Below are 17747 nucleotides of genomic sequence, written 5' to 3'. Positions count from 1 at the left end.
GTTGCGTTGATCGTGGGGATCTGGGAAGCGCAATTGCAATTGGGGGGAGAGACGAAAAGGGGAAGAGGTGGCCATGAAGACCGGAGGCGGGATCAGGTGACCCGATAAGCAATCAATCTACGATCTAAAGTCTAGACTCCTGATGTCCTTTTCTTGTCTTTGAAAAAGCAACCATCTTGCGAAGATCCTGCGATACATACAAGTGCCCAGAGCCATCAATGACTCTCGCTCAAGAAATGTCAAATCAGCGAGCGGCAATTGCTCTCCGCTTCCTTGTCTACTAACCCCCACAGTCTGTTATCAGAAATCCATAAGGACCAGCGAAAAACATCACTCCACCACGCTCGCTTCAACCGTGCGACGAAGCTTGCGGTTGTATAGCTTGCGTGCTTCCGGTCCGCCCCAGAACAGGCTGTCCGCTTCCGGGTTCACAATCATGAGCGGGTTGTAGGCGGGACCTTCGTTCTCAAAGGCGTTGATGATGCCCTCGACGTGTCGGCTCATCTCGTCTGCACGTGCCGGGAGATAGATCAGGACTCCCCTCGGGGACACCCGGATATGATGGATCGGAGTCTCGACCATCACCCGCGGCTGCTCCTGAGGATGTCGAGGGCTTATGTGAATTTTGATGGTGAAAACTCCGCCATCTAGATTCGTCATCGGCCGCCCGAAGTACGTGAGCTTCCAGGTGAAGGGATTCCCATCCACCAAGGACAGATCGACAACAGAGTCCGAACGGTGCTTCAAGTTCGACACGATCTGCTCGTACTGGTACTTGATGCTGTATGCAGTCGTGTGCGCGGTCTTCCACGCCTCCATCCCCTGAATCGCCCAGCTCTCAGTCTCCTGCATGAGGCTGTGCCGAATCTTGTGCAGGCGCTGCTTCAACTGCGGATAATCCCATGTGCCTGACATGCAGTTGCCGCCGCCCTCGAATGGCATCAATGGGAAGCGGGTTTTGTGTCGGTCTCCATCCTTCGTGATAGCCTCGTCCACCAGGTTCATGTATCGATCCACGTACCACAAGAACCGCTGCTTGCGATAGTCATCAAACGGGCAGACCTGAGTAGTATCGACCAGCCCGTTCTCTCCTTCTTTTGGGCCATCGATAACCGGGTCGGACACCCCGAATTGTTGCAGCATCGATAGAGGTTCAGGGCTCGTTCGAGTGGCTGAATGACGGCGAGTCGCAGGTTTTCATGGCGGATCTGGAACCCGAATATTCAGTCTTCACAACCCACCAAATCACGGTGATACGTGGATCTACCTTTGCGCTGTATGCTTCCATGTTCTCCTTGTCGTTACCGTGGGCGGCCGATTCGAATCCTGGCTCGTTCAAGTACGGATTGGTCGACAGAAGGCTTTGGATGGATAGCAGCACGGACTCCAACCCCTGGGCTGGGGACCATTGCTCTCCCTTTTGGCCTTCCCATGTTCTAACAGTGGATCTCAGTAACGACTTTGTCCTAGGTGCTCAGTAGATCTTACCCGATGATGGACCTACACCAACGCATGTTAGTATGACCAATCTGCTCTCCTGGTCTTTGCCGGGAACTTACAAGCAGACCTTCCCACCAGCATAAAGGTTAGGGCCGAAACGAGTCCTGCCTCTGTTTGTCGTCATGAACGTGACCCCGGGGGGGCTGCCGGGGTAGTCTACTTTCGATGTCAGCGATGGCAGCATCTTCGCTAAGAGAAGACCATCTGACCAGGAGGGAATTTGAAAGAAAACTGTATACCTCGCGGCTTGCCTTAGTATCTATTCGGACTCTGTTCAGGCGATCGCAAGAACTCACCTCGTAAAAGCCCAGCTGGTATGGTGTGCCTGGGGGCCCCATCACAATAGCTGAGATCTTGCGGATATCCTTTCCGTCATATCGAATAGTCATCGCTAATTAAAACACCCGGTATTAGTTGCTGGCCCGCGAAGCCAGAGTCCGGGGAACATACTGAGCTGGTCGCCTTTCTCCAGCTGCTGCAGCTCCTGTTTGATAAGATGATTGAGTAAAGACTGGCAAGGTTGAGGAATATACAAACAGTTGGGCACTCACACGACTCAGGCGCAGGTTGCACTGGCTGGACATGATGGAAGCCTCTTGTCTGGGGAGCCAGAAAAGGCTCTTGGAAGATGTGTGGTCGACAGTATCAGCGTTGAGGGGAAGGGGAGAGGAAGGGGATGATGGCAGAAGAGAAAACACGGAAAGTGAGCTTGGGGGAGGGATAAAGCCAGGCAGGTGACTTGGGAGGAAGAAGAAGAAGTGCAGGACTCAGAAGAGGAAGGAGTGTTTGTCTTTTTCCCTCTGCTTGCTGCCGACTACGCAATGTGCCTAGATAGGTACTCCTAGGCATTGACGAGCTTTTGTTTGTTCTTCTTTCTAGTATCTTCAATATTTTATGGATTATACTACCATACCTGCCTGTGCTGTCCATCTAGGCTGTCCACAACCCTACCATGGCAGCGTTTGCGTCTGCAGTATACATCTGCCAAACCCAAATGATCCTTCCACAGCCCCTCGACTGATATAATCAACCCCCACATGGACTGAAAAGTCAGGTTCTTCCTGAGAATAACATCCCTCCCTGCTAGGAAATCTATGCATCATCGATGATGTGGAACTGAGGATGCTATCAAGAGCGGCTCGATCCATGGGAGGTGGAAGTGTAATTCTGTGGGAACCAAAGAGGGCTGGCCCAGGCACTCAGGCACCGAACAATCCAGGCCAACAGGTACAGATACCGGAGTAGTCATCATCCTATAATCATAATTGTTATTTTATCAAGCTCTACAGGTCCCTCAATCACGCCCATCCCTCACCGTCAGTCCATTCCCTGAAGGCGGTGAGGGTCTACACGTGACCCAGCAACCGCCAACCCGAATTAGGGGGGCAACAAATGCCCGACGGCCACTCACTCACTCACTCACATCTCCATTCCTCCTCCTCCCAGCCCAGCCCACTTCTTTTTTTCCCGCCCCCTGCCATCCGCCCTTTCTTTCTTCCTTCTTTCTTTGTTTCGTCTCGGGTCCCCGCATTACTGTTTGTGGTGCGCCGTCCTTTGCTTAAAAAATACCCAACGGTTCAGGAATGGTGTTGTTGCGGTCTCCCTCGTCAAAGCTCTCCGCTCAAACACCCCCGCGTCGAGTTGTGCACGCGCTTGAACACCAGACCGTCTATGCCCCTTCTGGCACTGGTCTTCTGAGAGTGTCTAACACTGCCCTTCATTGTTTTCTCTGATCGCGACCGCTGTTTTCACCCCCGCGTATCTTGGCTTTATGGCGTGAGAGTGAGTGCACAACCCAACCCCCCCTCCGAAAGGGACTCGACCTTTACCCGACCCACCATCTGATGGACATGTGGCGTTCTAATTCTAACTGATTATGACCGAAATAGCACTCCACCTGTTCGACTCGGCCTTGCAGACCACACTCGTGTTTACTTCTTACTCAATCGCAAGCCTTCCCCTGTGTCGCCCGTCTTCGATCTGGCCTTTGTATGCAACTTTAGGCGCGACCATTCTCTCCCCCACAATCTGTGTGACGGGGGATCAATATGCCCCCAGGTGAACTCCCGGCTAGCCTGGTCGCAGGCAATCCTAGCGGCCGGCCCACAGTGAACACATCCGGCTATGGGAGCAGCTACCAGAACACTCCGACCTCGCCTGAAGATAGCATTATTCCCCCGTTTGATTCTCCAACAACGCAAAGTGCACCGCTCAATGGGCCACCCACCCAAGGGGATGGCCGTACGAGTCGCGGGCTGGAACCTGATCAGGCTTCATACCGTGAACGGTCGCATGCTCGAGACCGATCACGGGCCAATGGACGTCCACCTAACAAATCGCCTGGTAGCTCACGCGCGTGCCTGAAGTGCGGAAATCCGCTAACAGGCCAGTTCGTGCGAGCTCTGGGTGGCACATTTCACCTGGAGTGTTTCAGGTGCGAGGTAAGTCAGAGCATTGCATTCCATTGTCATCGCTGCTAACAGCGCTGCCCACATTTAGGACTGCGGAGAAATCGTTGCTTCAAAATTCTTTCCCATTGATTCAGAAGACGGAAATGGCCAGTACCCGCTTTGCGAGACCGATTACTTCAGACGCTTGAATCTCCTCTGCCACGAATGTGGCGGCGCCTTGCGTGGATCATACATCACCGCCCTGGACCGCAAGTATCACATCGAGCATTTCACATGCTCAGTATGTCCCACCGTGTTCGGCGCGCAGGATTCTTATTACGAGCATGAAGGCAAGGTGTTCTGTCACTTCCATTACTCGACACAATTCGCCCAGCGGTGCCATGGCTGTCACACAGCCATTCTGAAGCAGTTTGTCGAGATCTTTCGCAACGGCCAGAATCAGCATTGGCACCCCGAATGTTACATGATTCACAAGTTTTGGAATGTCCGGCTATCGCCAGCCGGTCAAACCTGGGAGCCACCTCCAGTGGATGCGGATGCCAGTCCTGAAGAGCGAGAGCGAATTCGGCAAGAAGAAGATCAGATGGAAGAGAAGGTTTACAGTATCTGGGGTACTCTCTCTACCTTCGAAGAATCCTCGGCCGCGTGCATCTCGGATATGCTGTTGCATGTCAGCAATGGCGCCTACATTGATGGTGTTCTTGTGGCCAAGCGCTTTATTAGCCATGTCGACATTCTTTTCACGGCAGTCGATGAATTGGCCGCACACATCAATTCCGAGGGATTGAAGGACTTGTCTTACGGCCGCGAGGCCAAACTCCTTTGCAAGAAAATTGTCGCGTTCTTTGCTCTTCTGTCGAAAACCCAAGAGACTGGCGTGCGCAAGCTTGGCGTCACTCAAGAACTTCTGTCGCTGGTGACTGGGCTCGCTCACTACCTGAAGCTCCTCATCCGCATCGGGTTGCAAGGCGCTCTCAAACTTGAACGGGAGAAGTCTGCGCCTGATGGACTTCACCAATTTCTGACACAGCTTTCAAATCTCGACTCGCTTACTCTACCCGAGGATGAGGAGGTCCCCATCGACCTGATGGCTGGGGTTGAGGGCTTGGCTGATCAACTCTCGGACTGCTGCATTGCCTGCAAAGAACCGATTGATGACGAGTGCTTCATGTGGGGAGAGCGCCGATGGCACCTCAAACCGCCTCATTTGGCATGCTCGGGCTGTGAAAAGGACTTGACGATTGAGCTCTCAGATGCATTGTGGAATGAAAGTGAGCAGCGGGTGTATTGCAACGCATGCGCGAGCCATGCCAATCTGGGTCCCAGTGTCCAAGGAGGCTTCGTGCGTGTGACCAAATTGCAGCAGTTCGTCTTCCTTCTTAAGGTGGCGCTCGCCCGACTTCTCGCTGTGCTTCGAGCGGGAGGAACGCTGCCTCACACATCCGACGACCCCAATCTCCAAGATTATGAGAGCTCAGAAGGCCACCGAGCTCCGCCCAGCCAGAACCGCCGGTCAAATACGCGCTCCTATTCGTACAGTACTAGCCGGGATGGCCAAGAGGAAACTTCTCTCGAACAAACAGTGGGCGAAATGCGCCGCCTTCGCTCAATTCGCAATGAACGGACCCTGTCCACCACATACAAGAGGGCCCGTGCATCACGCATCATCGATGGTCCTGAAGGCCGGAGTGCACGACCCGGATCGTCGGGCGCAGACGGCAGCGATCCACGTGGTCCCGGATTTCAAATTGTTGAAGAGAGAGACTCCAATGGAGAGACCGTGACAGATCTGACCTTTGGCAACCAAGACGCCCTAACGCTCGATGACATCCCGCGAATCGTTGCGGCCGAGCAAGCCAAGGAGCAACGGCCCAATGCCTACAAGCATGCTGGCACCAAGCTTATTGGGGCTGGAGAGCCGATGGCGAAATACAACCGCGGCCACCACCGAGATATGTCAGGCGGCAATCTGGACATGCTGATGGAGCCCACTGGTCGTACCAAGCGGTACTTCTCGGAGCTCACTGCGTTGGAGTATTTCATTGTTCGCCACGTCGCTGTACTGTCAATGGAACCTCTGCTGGAAGGTCATTTCAATTTGGAGGAACTGCTGTCTCTCATCGAGTCCCGCAAGCCGACCATCTGGAACATTTTTGGCCGTGCTTTCAAGGACAATAAGAAAGCTGGCAAAAAGAAGGGTGTCTTTGGAGTTGCCTTGGACTATCTGGTCGAGAAGGAGGGCACGGAGTCCAGCCACGGCGTCGGTCCTGGTGCTTTGCGTGTTCCCGCGTTGGTAGATGATTCGGTTTCCGCCATGCGCCAGATGGACATGTCAGTGGAAGGCGTCTTCCGCAAGAACGGCAACATCCGACGATTGAAGGAGATCGCGGAAATGATCGACACAAAGTATGATCAGGTCGATTTGGCCAAGGAAAACCCTGTGCAAATTGCCGCTCTGCTGAAGAAGTTCCTTCGTGAGATGCCTGATCCCCTCATGACCTTCAAGCTCCACCGCCTCTTCGTTACATCTCAAAAGCTCTCCGACCCCGAAAAACAAAAGCGGGTGCTCCATCTGGCCTGTTGTCTCCTGCCCAAACCTCACCGGGACACCCTGGAAATTCTCTTTGCCTTCCTGAACTGGACCTCTTCGTTCTCCCACGTGGACGAGGAGTCTGGAAGCAAAATGGACATTCACAATCTCGCAACTGTCATGACACCCAATATTCTCTACCCCAATGCTAAGAATAGCACTGTTGAGGAGAGCTTCTTGTCCATTGAAGCCGTTAACGCCCTGATCACATACAACGACACCATGTGCGAGGTAAGTAGTACCGTATTCATTCTCAACGGACTCGATGCTGACGTTTGTTTCCATAGATCCCTGAGGATCTCCAATCCATCCTCAACGATCCCAGCCTCTTCAGAGAGAATGCCGAAGTGACGACGAAAGAAATCCTGAAGCGGTATGGCGACATTGCCCGTGGCAGCTTCTCGCAGAGACCCGATAACGGTGGCGAGACGTTCACCATCAACAATTCCAATCGTGGCAACAACACGCCGACCTCGGCGCGCATCGAGACTGATCCGTCCCAGGACACTGCTTGGCAGATGCAGAGTTCTGTCCGCCATGTCCCCGGCCCCAGTGGCCACTCACATTCTGGCAGTCAGGGTCCTCAAGCCGGCCTGGACTTTGGACCAGCACCAGCCAACTACCGTGCCCGAAGTGTCAGCAATGGCAGCCAGCAAAATGATACTCAAGCCCAGAATCTCCCATACCGACCGCGGCCTAGCCCCGGTGCCATGGGTGTCCCTGGATAGTGCCCGGGCTTTTCTCTTTCTTGTTCTCATACACAGGCATATCTCGATGACTTCCGTTTTGCATCGGCTCGTCCTCTGGGTCCAATTTTTATTAACCATGGTGTATTGTTGTTGCTTTTTCTGGGGGCTTGATTAGCGTTCTTTTTTTTTCATCTTGTCTAACAGGATTGGCAGACGGAGTTCTTTTTGTTTTTGTTTTTTACACATGATATTCAAAATTCCCACTAGTGATCACGGATGATGATTGTTGGTCGCGGTGGATGAGTTGTTTGGTTTTTTTTTTTTTTTTTGTTGAATTTTTGTACGAGGTGTCGGATGCCTTCGTTTGATTGTTTGTTGCATCTGATTCCGGGCATCCATCATACCCATACCAGCCCAAATGGACCATACACTGTGTGTGATTTTCTTTCAATCATGAAGCTTGTTCAGGTTTTCCACTGGGCTAATTAGTTCTAGGGCACTGCTTTTCTTTCTCTTTTTCTTTTCTCTTTCTCGTCTTGTTGGAATAGGAATGTTTCCTACTTGTTCAAGTTTTTTTTTTTCCCTTCCCCCATGAGTTCCATTGATCGGGATGGTTTCCCTTTGGTCTCCCTTTCACAGCAAGCATGATTGATTGGCATGATACCTGTGCTCTTTCTGTATCTGTTATCTACCTTGTCAAGCCTTGGCTTTCTTTGCTTTGAGCCTTGAGCTACAGTGTCTGTCTTGTTATGCTATCACTGTCTAAGACTACTAGGTTTCTTGCCTATGTTGTGTTACGCTTGTCCTGGAATAAGAATAAAGGCCTACTTCCGCTGATGTTCTATTGGACAAATGGATTCTTCTGAAAGTTCTACTTGCCTTTTTGATAAATGTGTAGTGTCTGTTGATTTCTGTAAAGATGAAGGTGAAGTTGAAGTTGAAGTTGAAGTTGAAGTTGAAGATGAAGATGGGATTGAGACCAAGTTGATTCAATCGAGGCTTGAGTATTCAATCCAGTGCACAAAACAAAAGCCAAAATGAGAAAGCAAAAACAACACTCCCAGTCAACCAATTATGACCCCTCAAGCAAGAATATCAAAGAACAATCAAGACACAACTCAACGCCCAAACTCAGCTTATTTCTCTGCATTAGCGAAGTTCACGCTAAAAATGATACTAAACTCCTGACAATCTGCAACTCGACGCCTACCAAAACAAAACTCCAATCATGGCCATATACCAATCAATCTACACCCGTTTCCGCAGTGCCCGTCTCCCAGCCGTCGAGCCCTCCGTCATTGCAGCCGGCGCAGTAGTCTTCCGAGCTGTGGTAGTAGCGGTCTTCTTGACAGCCAGCGAAGCTGTCTGTGTGCGAGGAATCGTGGGTTTCTTCGCAGCGGCAGCAGCCGACATGCTCGTCCCGGTCGTTGCCTTGCGGGCGCCGGCGCCAGTCCGCGCGGTCTTCATGACTGTCGTGCCAGAGGACGTGGAGGATGAGACGGTTCCGGTACTATTCTTGCGCTCCCCCTGTCTCGTGGCGGGCCGAGGCCCAGGCGAGCGGACAGTCTTGGGTCCCGTGGCGGCGCGGTTGGCGGTGGTCTTCTTCGCTTGCGCGGGGGCCCTGACAGTGGACGTGGTGGCGCCGCGTGGCCGCGTGCGCGCATTATCGTAGGTGCTAGCACCAGCGCCCTTCAGTGGGCTAGAGGGCTTCAGCGGTGATGTCGGCCGCGACGCATATGACTGGCCTGCCTTTTCGGGCGAGACGGCGCGGAAGGGGGAGTGCGGGTAGGTGCGCGAATTGAGCGACTTGGGCGAAAGGATCCGTTGGTCGTTCTCTCTCACATCCTGCGACACCACTCGAGAGGCGCCGGCCTTGCCGCGGCGCTTGGGGTTCTTCAGTCCCTCCGGGGTGTCGGCTGCAGGCGCGTTCTCTTTGTCGGAGTAGTGGCCTTCGTGGCTAATCGGAGTACAGTTAGCTGAATCCTCAATATGGTTTCATGGACGACCTTACCTAGTTCGCTTAACCCGGCCATCTCGTGCTCCAGCGGTCGAAGTTTCCGGGTCAACGGAGATGTTAGTGGCATGCCGTGTGGCCTTCGAGGGGACCTGCTTCCGTGATGGCGATGCCGAGAGTGACGCAAGACTGTGTCTTTCGAGCAGCTCGCCCATGATTTCCTTTCGCTGAGAAATGGGAATCCGGTTGACGCGTCGTTCCATGCGCGCCCGAAGATCATGCGCTTGAAGAGCATACTGAGCACGAAGCTTGCGAGCTCGGTCGGTGACTGCAAACAAGTCAGTAAATTTGAACATCACGGTGGTATCTGCAACGCACTTTCAAGCTGCAAATTATCCATCAATGCCTGCTTCTGGCTCTGTGTCATGCGCATCTTCTTCATCGGACGGCCCGTGGGAGTGGTAACTTCGTCCGCGCCCGTGATTTCAGGCGACTTGCGCTTCATTGCGGTAGACATGGCTTAAAAGAAAGTGAAGAAATCAAACAAAAGAAGAGGCGAAGGTGTCGAGTCGATGTTGTCGAGGTTGTCCAAGTAGTTGCTGGAGAGAGCCGCGCCCACAACAAACATGCTGACTTAACGGGGCGGAATGCCGCGGCAGAATCCCTCCCCCCGTGACCGACTGTCATCATCCTACTTCTCTTCGCCATTTCATTATTAGTTGATCAAATACCCTCATCTCCTGCTTTCTCTTCTCCGGTCCTCCATCATCTCCTCCTCCGACACCCATCCACCACCTCCAAGATGTCGCTCGAAGCTACCATGATCATGTGCGTCATTGAGACATACCCCCCCGATCCAAGCTCCTACTGACCTCTCCCGCAGTGTCGACAACTCCGAGAGCAGTCGCAACGGAGACTACACGTGAGTCGAATTGGAGCTTTCCATCCCTTCTCTCAAGCTAATACGCCTTAGATCAACCCGGTGGCAAGCTCAGGTCGATGCCGTTAGTGTTCTCCACGGCGCCAAGATGCGCGTGCATCCCCAATCCGCCGTCGGCCTCATGAGCATGGCCGGCAAAGGCCCCGAGGTGCTGTCGACTTTCACGACTGATTTCGGGAGCATTCTGGCGGGGTTGCACCGGACGAAGATCCACGGCACTTCGCATTTGAGCTCCAGCATCCAGGTTGCCGGGGTAGGTCCATCTCCATTCAAGCTTATACATGAGCTCCTAGCTGACTCGCTTCGTCCCCAGTTGGCTCTTAAGCACCGCTCCGAAAAGTCGCAGCGGCAACGCATCGTCGTGTTCTCGTGCTCGCCGATCGAGGAGGACGAGAAGACGCTCGTGAAGCTGGCGAAGAAGATGAAGAAGAACAACGTGTCGATCGATGTGGTGGCGTTTGGGGACCTGGAGTCCGATCAGACCAAGAAACTGGAAGCCTTCGTGGACAATGTCAAGAGCGGCGACGGCTCGCATCTGGCCATCATCCCACCGGGCCCGCACCTGCTCAGCGAGGAGCTGCAGATGACCCCGATCCTGGCGGGCGAAGGGAGCGGCGCCGGTGCGGGCGAGGGTAACGAGGGTGGTGAGGGCGGTGGCTTTGGATTTGAGGACGCCGCTGAGAACGATCCCGAGCTGGCGTTTGCGCTACGGTTATCGCTGGAGGAAGAGAAGAACCGACAGGAGAAGGAGCGCCTCGAGCGCGAGGATGCAGAAGGCAAGACGCAGCTGGGTAATATTCCCGAGGAAGGCCAAGGCGAGTCCAGCGGTGACAAAGACAAGAAGGACGAGGACAAGATGGATACAGCGTAGGTGTACGTTCTTGGTTCGTGGCCATGATCTGTGATGCATACCCGGCGTTTGTTTGTCTTGTATCTTGTATTCTCGAGTCGGTCTTCTGGGGAAGTGCTTGTACAAGGGGAAAATTATTACTCTTTCAATTCGGGTTGTGCAATGGGTAGAGAGAGGTGCCTAGACGAGGTCCTCTTCTGCCCCGAATCTCTAATTCGTAAAGGTCATGATCTTATTTTATAGCTCAAGTACGCCCTCTCAACCATGCCCCCAGATGCCGGTCAAACGCCTCACAACGCACCGGCATCTCCAGTTGGTAGAAAGGGTTCTTCATCACGTAGTCCGCATACAGCTCGTAGATCTTGTTTATGATGACCTCGACATTGCCACTCATCGGGTCCGTAAACAGCAGGAACTTGGTCCCTGTCATGGTCTGGAAACATGTCAGGCGAAACTTGTCTGTCTCAAGCTCTTCGATGCCTGTGGCGGCCACGCCGGGAATCGGGTATGCGTACCCCGACGAGGCGGGGGTGCTAGTGCTCGGCGACGACGCGGCGGGAGAGGAGGCAGTTGGAGCGAGTGGCATTTTGGGCGTGATGGATCGAGTGATGGCGTGGACGCTAGCTCGCATTAGAGGGATGTGTATGCAATAGGGAGTGCGGTCGGTCCTACCCGTGAAAGGTGCCCGCCAGAACCAAGTAGTCATTGGTTGAGAGCTTGCGCAGGCCGGCTTGAAATTCGCGTTGGTAGATCAGACCGCCGGCCTTGTTAATTATGATCAGCGAGAAGACAGCCCTGCAGGGAATGAATGTCAGCGCAGAAGAGGGAGGTGGTGCACAGGGAGCGGTACATAGTCGAGTCTGGGGCTCCAGGCAACGTGGCCGGAGGGAGCGAGGATGGCTAGAGGGGCGCGCGCAGCATGCCTTCCAGAGGGTGATGCACCTGAGGGAAAACAATTCCGAGTCAAGAAGTAATGGGAGGGTCAAGGATGGGTTGTTCATCGGTGGTCGGAGATTGAGGAGACGACGGGGGAGAGCGAAGGGCCAATCAGGGACGCGCAGTCACGGGCACAGCAGTATACAGACATCGGGGATTCGAGCTACCATAATCATGGGTAGTAACTATCCAAACCAGTTATTAAGAGCAGGTATTAAGAACAGGGAATGTTTTCATCATCCTTGGAGCTCCCTTGATCATCTTTGATGGGATGTCTGTTGCACTCAAACGGCCAGATATATATTTGTTTCAATGTTTTTACTCGACAGCTAACACCTTGCTCACCTCCACAATGCTCTGCCATAACAATCAAAGTTAGCTTCTCAGATATCCCTAATACAAATAACAACCATCTTACCGGGCCTTGCTTTACCCCTGGTGTCTCCAGCGAGCGGCTCTCATACTTCACCGCGCCGGGGAGCCCGCTGCCCCCATCCTGGACATACTGACGATACGCCGGCGCACCAGGATAATCAGTGTTATCGGCAATGGCGAGGGAACCGACACGCCAGAGCTTGAGTCGTTCGACAAGTTGCAAATCAGGCAGATAGAACTCCTCCCAGTGGTCGAAGAAGGCCATGTCAACGGACTGGACTGCGCCATCAGTCACCAGCTTTTGCAGGGACTCACTACCGGGACCCTCCAACACATGCACTGTGCCTTCCAGACCAGCCAGCTTAACCAGATCCCGCGCCAGCGCCACCATGACAGGATCTGTCTCGAATGTGTACACCTTCGCATCCGCCGGCAAGGAGGCACCGTGGATGTCGCGTAGGATGGCGCCCCAGGCAAGTGCGGATTTACCGACGAACGTGCCGAACTCGATAATTGTGCGTGGAGCTGGCTTCTGTGCCATTATCTGTTTTCGTGCTAGCTCCAGCTTGTCTCCTCTGAAGATCATCTTGAGTCCGTGCGTGTCGGCGAAGGTCTCGATCGCGTTGGATACGGCCCATGGATTGTTGGCTAAATCGGAGGCCGGTTGCGAGAAGATGTACTCGCGCAGTTGAGCCGCCTTATCTTTACTGGAGGCCATCATAGTACTTTTGAGGAACCGAAGGGGGCGTTGGGACTTGTTGGAGCGTAGAGGGAGACCGAGAGAAATCAGCGCTACTAGTCCGAAGAGTAGGGAGAAGCGAGACTGGAGATGAGGCATAGCGAAGGCTGCTTTTTATATCTGAGAGCGACAGAAAGCCTTAAGACCGAGCTGTGCCACAGATATGCTAAATATATATGAATTTCGCCATCGATCTACTCGGTGTACGCAGCAATATATGTTCGAGTCGGCAGCAGAGTTGACAGTAATTTGCCCAGGATGATTCAATTGACACGAGACTGCCTATCCGATAAAAATCGAGCGCTGTTCCTGGCAATTGATGCACGATATATCGCATTGTTATCATACAAAGCACCACCGAGGGCGCAGATCGGGGCTAACTCCCAGATTGGGGCATCTCGACCGATGTGGAACTCCAACCTAGAACCAGCGATATGATGTTCCCACATCGAATGGATGATTGACCGAAACCGAGTACAGCTCATCATCTAGAATTCAGGGCATAGCATGTTTCTCGTGTGACTAATTGTCTCTTTTAAGAAGAATGTTGCCGCCGGGGGAGACACCGAGCAGAAAGTGACACAATACCATTCGAAAGATTCGTCAAATGTCACTCCGCACCCTGCGATAATACCAGTACTCTGTACTTTGTCGGGTTGACGCATAGTTCAAACTCCGAAGAGAGAGAAATTCTTGATACTGTTTAGGTTGCGCAGATCAATTAGTTTACAACCACACCCCTGGAGGTGGGTCAGGGTCTACCAAACACCAGAGCTCTGGGACGATAGGGCTAAGCTTGTCGAACCGTCAATCATACCCTTCAAACCTGCCAGAGCGCTCAGATCCCCAAAAAAAGGGTCCTTGGCCGGCACGAGCCGTTGCACTATGAACTAGCAAACCGAGCACGAGCCTCGTCCGGACTATCCGGTCGGGAAGGACGAAATCGGTGGGGGAGGATGATGACGAAAAAAGTAAGGGCGGATAGATCTTGACGGGAAGATCCACTACGAGACATGTCTCTTGTCGATTATCGCAACATTCCTTAAGCTATTTGCAGCATTTGAGTTGGTGGTTCTTGCATTTCTTCGTGAGGTGGGGATACATAGTTGGATCCTCGGGCCCCTTTAACCGTTTTACAGGTGAATAAGGTTTTGCCAGGCTGCGTGTCTATTAGCTTGTTTCCCGGAATAATGTAATATTGCCTCGTGTCGATGATTGATGTCACTGCACCTGAGCCCAGCTGCTTCGGGGGCATCAAAAACCGCTGCGGAAATGTGGGTTCAACGGCCACGTGCCAAGAAGCAAGAAAACCTTGTTCTAAAAGGAAAAAGCCGTTAGTCAGGAAGAATTAATAACAGGGGCTCATCAGAGTTTAGAAAGTTCAGTACAAACAGTCAAATACCGGCATCTGTCCGAGGATCAGCTGTTAAGCCAAAGGCGGATTTTCACCAAGATGAGGCGCCGACGATCGTGGGCCCGCGAAATCATCTACGCTCTGCGTCCAGAGTACGCAGTAACTAGAGTGTCCTGGACTGGAATGCCATCCAAGAAGAACATACGACGACATGCCAAACTGGCATTCGGGAGTCCAACTCTGGGGGATTACCCATGGACACGCCACTCACCGCTGAATGAGATGAAGAGACGGGCGAGTAATATGAAACATGACTGAATCATGCCCTGCATTGATTTAGTGAATGGTTTGGCTCCACAATAATGCTGGCCCCAGAGCTGAGTGCATTGCGCCTCTTTCGCGCCAGGATTACTAGTCTTCTCGTCCCGCCTTGTCACTTAAACCGTCTAAACTTTGTAACTCCTTGAAGTTACTTTTATTTGCCCATACGTAGTTGGCCACATGGTTGATTACTGTGGACCTTTATTCAGGGGCTACGCACCATCCCTGGGTGCCTCGATATGTGATCCTTGTTTTTGCTTATCTAGTCGATGAGGTAGTAAATGTGCCCGAAGGATTTTGGAAATGACTCGCCGTGGATCACAGCTGACATTCCGCTTATGGACGGCGCAGGTAAAGATTATTGCTTCTTTCCCCCCTTGTTTCTCCCACCGAATACAGAGGATGCTCCCATCCGTGCCCGTTTTCAAGGGAACAGTTTAAGTGTGTGCTTATTCTTTCCAGGGCTTCATTATGTATTCGTGATACTTGGGACACCGTCTTCCACTAGTACATACAACAGGAACATAGAGCAGAATCATAATGGCATAACCGTAATATAGTATAGAGAAAACAAATCCCCTTCAAACACCAATAACCTGTATAATGTAGTAGACAACAAAGAAATCTAATCAGATCGTACGAGCGAGGCCAGCCGAATTTGACCATCCGCCAGCGACAGAATACCCTCACGGAGACCCCAATCTCTCACGAACTGGTCCTCGCCCTCGTTGCCACGCTGCTCGGGATTCTCGCGCTCAAAGTGCCGCCCAACATGCTCCATGCGAGCATCCCAGCTACCCTCACCAGAAAAGCTCTGGCCGCAGAAGCCGCAGTGGCTGACGGCGGGTGGCTGTCGTAATGTTAGCCAACAGCGCTGGCGGACTTGCTCCAGACTGTTTTCGAAGGCAGCATGCTCTGCATCACCAGGGGTTCGCCGTTGCCCCGACTGTAGCCAGGGCGCGTGCATGCGGCGCTGATGCTGTGTGAAAAGATCCTTGCGGTTAAAGTCGTTGGGCTGGCCGGGCGAAGGAGTAGCGGATGAGGTAGATGGTGAGTGTAGATAGCCAGATCGGGTATGATTGAGGAGCACGCTGCACTTTCCCACGTCGCAGCGGTAGAAGCCCAGCTGGAGGTGCTGAGAGGTGACATGTCGCTTCCACTCGTTCTTCGACGCAAAGGTACTCTCACAGCCATACGAAGCAAAGCTGCACACAAACACTCGTGGCCAATTCTCATCATTTGGGGTACTGGTTGCTCCGCGTCGCTTCCGGCCACGGCCAGGAGCAGATTTGGGTCGTCGTTGTGCCGCGCTCTTTTGGACGCGGTCAGTGGACGAGCACCGGGTCTTGGACCGCCGTGAGTACTTTGGTGCGGCGGCCACGGTCTCGGGCTGCATGGGAGAGGCCCAGGCTTGCTCTGGGGTAGGATAGCGATCGGAATGGCTGCATGACCAGGTGTCGAGGTCCGAGTGGACTTCGCTATAGGGAGAGAGGTGATTCTCCGGCAGGACCTCATACACGCGAGGATTGGGTACTGTTAGATTGTCTGGAGTCTGATATGATGCGTGCTCGTGTTCTAGAGTAGAGATGGTGGAATCCTCATGCCGGTAAGGTGGAGAAGTGTAGCAGCTCATAGCTGGCAAACTGCCGCTGTTGATGCTGCGCGGACTTTGAGGTTCTGAGATAGTAGAAACCCCGCTGTTCCAAGAGGCAAAACGGCCACCATAAGGGTTCGACGCAATCGGAGGCATATAACCCATGGCATAAGCGGATGAATCACCCTTCCACCATGTTTGGGAAGGAAAGTGATCTTCCCGGGGTTTGGACTCCACGGCGTCCAGCTGAAACATGGGAGACTCTCGAGTCATAAAAGGGTGGTCGGCCGGAAGAGAACCATCTGGAGCGTAGGCATCATAGGCCTGGGAAGAAGCACCAGACATGGAGACAATATGTGGCAGATCTATCAAGGAGGGATAATCGTCCATAGTTGAGGGGAGTAAGACGAAGCAAGAATGCGAAGAAAGAGAAGGTAGAAGTAACTTAATCGCGTGGCACGCCTGAGGGATTTGCCCCTAAATAAAAGTAACTGCTTAATTATGGTACCTGGCCCATGATGATCCGCGACCGGCGTGCCGGATTCCCGTTGAGTTTTAGCGTAATCATGAATACATGAACACGCTGCCAAACGACAAATCAATCCCTGGGCTCGTGGAGCCGATTGAGCCTCAAAGGCAAAGTCCGTTGGCTTACCCACATCTGACGGGTCTCTGGTTGGCCACTTCGGATTTCTCGCGAGACTTTGGCCGGTGGACCCTCCCATCCGTCCTCTATCCTGTCTGGGAGTAGTGTGCAATATGCTCGATAAGGCGCTGATCGACTCAGAGATACTGTAACTGACTCTGACGCAGTAACCAGTTTCGGCGATGACAGACTTGACTTCGTATTCGGACCTTGTCCGAAAGGACGTCTGCTCATTGCTTAGAGAACAAACATGCTGGACTATGTCTAGCACAAATAATAGTTCTTGCCAGCGGCGATGATTATGCCAACAGCGCCGCGTACTGCCTGTCCTGGATTACTAGCGGACCAATTAGGGTTGTCCATCTTCCAGCCCCCACCCGATGCCGGGGGTGGAGTGGTAAACGAACAATAAGAGGTTAATCCTCTAACCCCAAACACGGCGCTTTCTCGCAACGTTTTGGACCCCAAGCCCTAACCCCAACCTGACCCTGCGCCACGGAAACCCGGTTCCCTTTGCCATCAGCATCATCCTCCTTCCTGATTATTCCATGCACTATGACTCGATCCCTGTCGACCTGCCGTAGCTAGTCTAGTTTGGCGGGGCTACTTACCTTTTTTCTAGCTTTGGCACTGCCGATGATGACCCCTAGCAATATTAATCAGCCACGTTTCGCACTCTATTCTGAGGGCAGTTAAGTTGGGGGTCCCCGACCCATCATTCAGCTGTTTCGTTCGAAGTCGTCCGAAGTCCCCGAAATACACGAACGGGCCAATCACACAGCACCTACTCCCACCCCATCCCCTACGCAGATCCGCCCGGTCGCCTCAATGTGGATCATCATCCCACG

At 53.0% G+C, this 17747-nt stretch overlaps 6 protein-coding genes across 6 annotated transcripts; 2 read left to right on the top strand and 4 right to left on the bottom strand.

Annotated features, from left to right (window-relative positions):
• Positions 1–330: 330 nt before the first annotated feature.
• Positions 331–2084, bottom strand: PFLUO_LOCUS1365 (uncharacterized protein; the record flags this gene model as incomplete). Its single annotated transcript, XM_073778399.1, has 8 exons — positions 331–1172; positions 1258–1436; positions 1489–1500; positions 1560–1656; positions 1710–1731; positions 1797–1891; positions 1951–1984; positions 2052–2084. The coding sequence occupies 8 exons, from the start codon at positions 2082–2084 to the stop codon at positions 331–333; spliced, it is 1314 nt and encodes a 437-aa protein (XP_073635458.1).
• A 1464-nt stretch (positions 2085–3548) lies between these two features.
• PFLUO_LOCUS1364 (Rho-type GTPase activating protein Rga1) lies at positions 3549–7229 on the top strand (the record flags this gene model as incomplete). The annotated part of the gene is made up of 3 exons (XM_073778398.1): positions 3549–3941; positions 4000–6732; positions 6789–7229. The coding sequence occupies 3 exons, from the start codon at positions 3549–3551 to the stop codon at positions 7227–7229; spliced, it is 3567 nt and encodes a 1188-aa protein (XP_073635457.1).
• Positions 7230–8438: 1209 nt separating this feature from the next.
• PFLUO_LOCUS1363 (uncharacterized protein) lies at positions 8439–9661 on the bottom strand (the record flags this gene model as incomplete). The annotated part of the gene is made up of 3 exons (XM_073778397.1): positions 8439–9147; positions 9202–9472; positions 9523–9661. 3 exons carry the CDS (start codon positions 9659–9661, stop codon positions 8439–8441), a joined length of 1119 nt encoding a protein of 372 aa, XP_073635456.1.
• A 285-nt stretch (positions 9662–9946) lies between these two features.
• PFLUO_LOCUS1362 (proteasome regulatory particle base subunit rpn10) lies at positions 9947–10955 on the top strand (the record flags this gene model as incomplete). Its single annotated transcript, XM_073778396.1, has 4 exons — positions 9947–9972; positions 10028–10066; positions 10118–10337; positions 10398–10955. 4 exons carry the CDS (start codon positions 9947–9949, stop codon positions 10953–10955), a joined length of 843 nt encoding a protein of 280 aa, XP_073635455.1.
• A 223-nt stretch (positions 10956–11178) lies between these two features.
• On the bottom strand, positions 11179–12963 carry PFLUO_LOCUS1361 (uncharacterized protein; the record flags this gene model as incomplete). The annotated part of the gene is made up of 4 exons (XM_073778395.1): positions 11179–11554; positions 11607–11729; positions 12193–12227; positions 12289–12963. 4 exons carry the CDS (start codon positions 12961–12963, stop codon positions 11179–11181), a joined length of 1209 nt encoding a protein of 402 aa, XP_073635454.1.
• A 2321-nt stretch (positions 12964–15284) lies between these two features.
• On the bottom strand, positions 15285–16598 carry PFLUO_LOCUS1360 (uncharacterized protein; the record flags this gene model as incomplete). The annotated part of the gene is made up of 1 exon (XM_073778394.1): positions 15285–16598. The coding sequence occupies one exon, from the start codon at positions 16596–16598 to the stop codon at positions 15285–15287; it is 1314 nt and encodes a 437-aa protein (XP_073635453.1).
• Positions 16599–17747: the final 1149 nt, after the last annotated feature.

Source organism: Penicillium psychrofluorescens (assembly GCF_964197705.1).
Source record: "Penicillium psychrofluorescens genome assembly, chromosome: 1".
NCBI lineage: Eukaryota > Fungi > Ascomycota > Eurotiomycetes > Eurotiales > Aspergillaceae > Penicillium > Penicillium psychrofluorescens.
The sequence above is the reverse complement of the archived record's forward strand: the minus strand, read 5'-3'. Positions and strand labels throughout refer to the sequence as shown.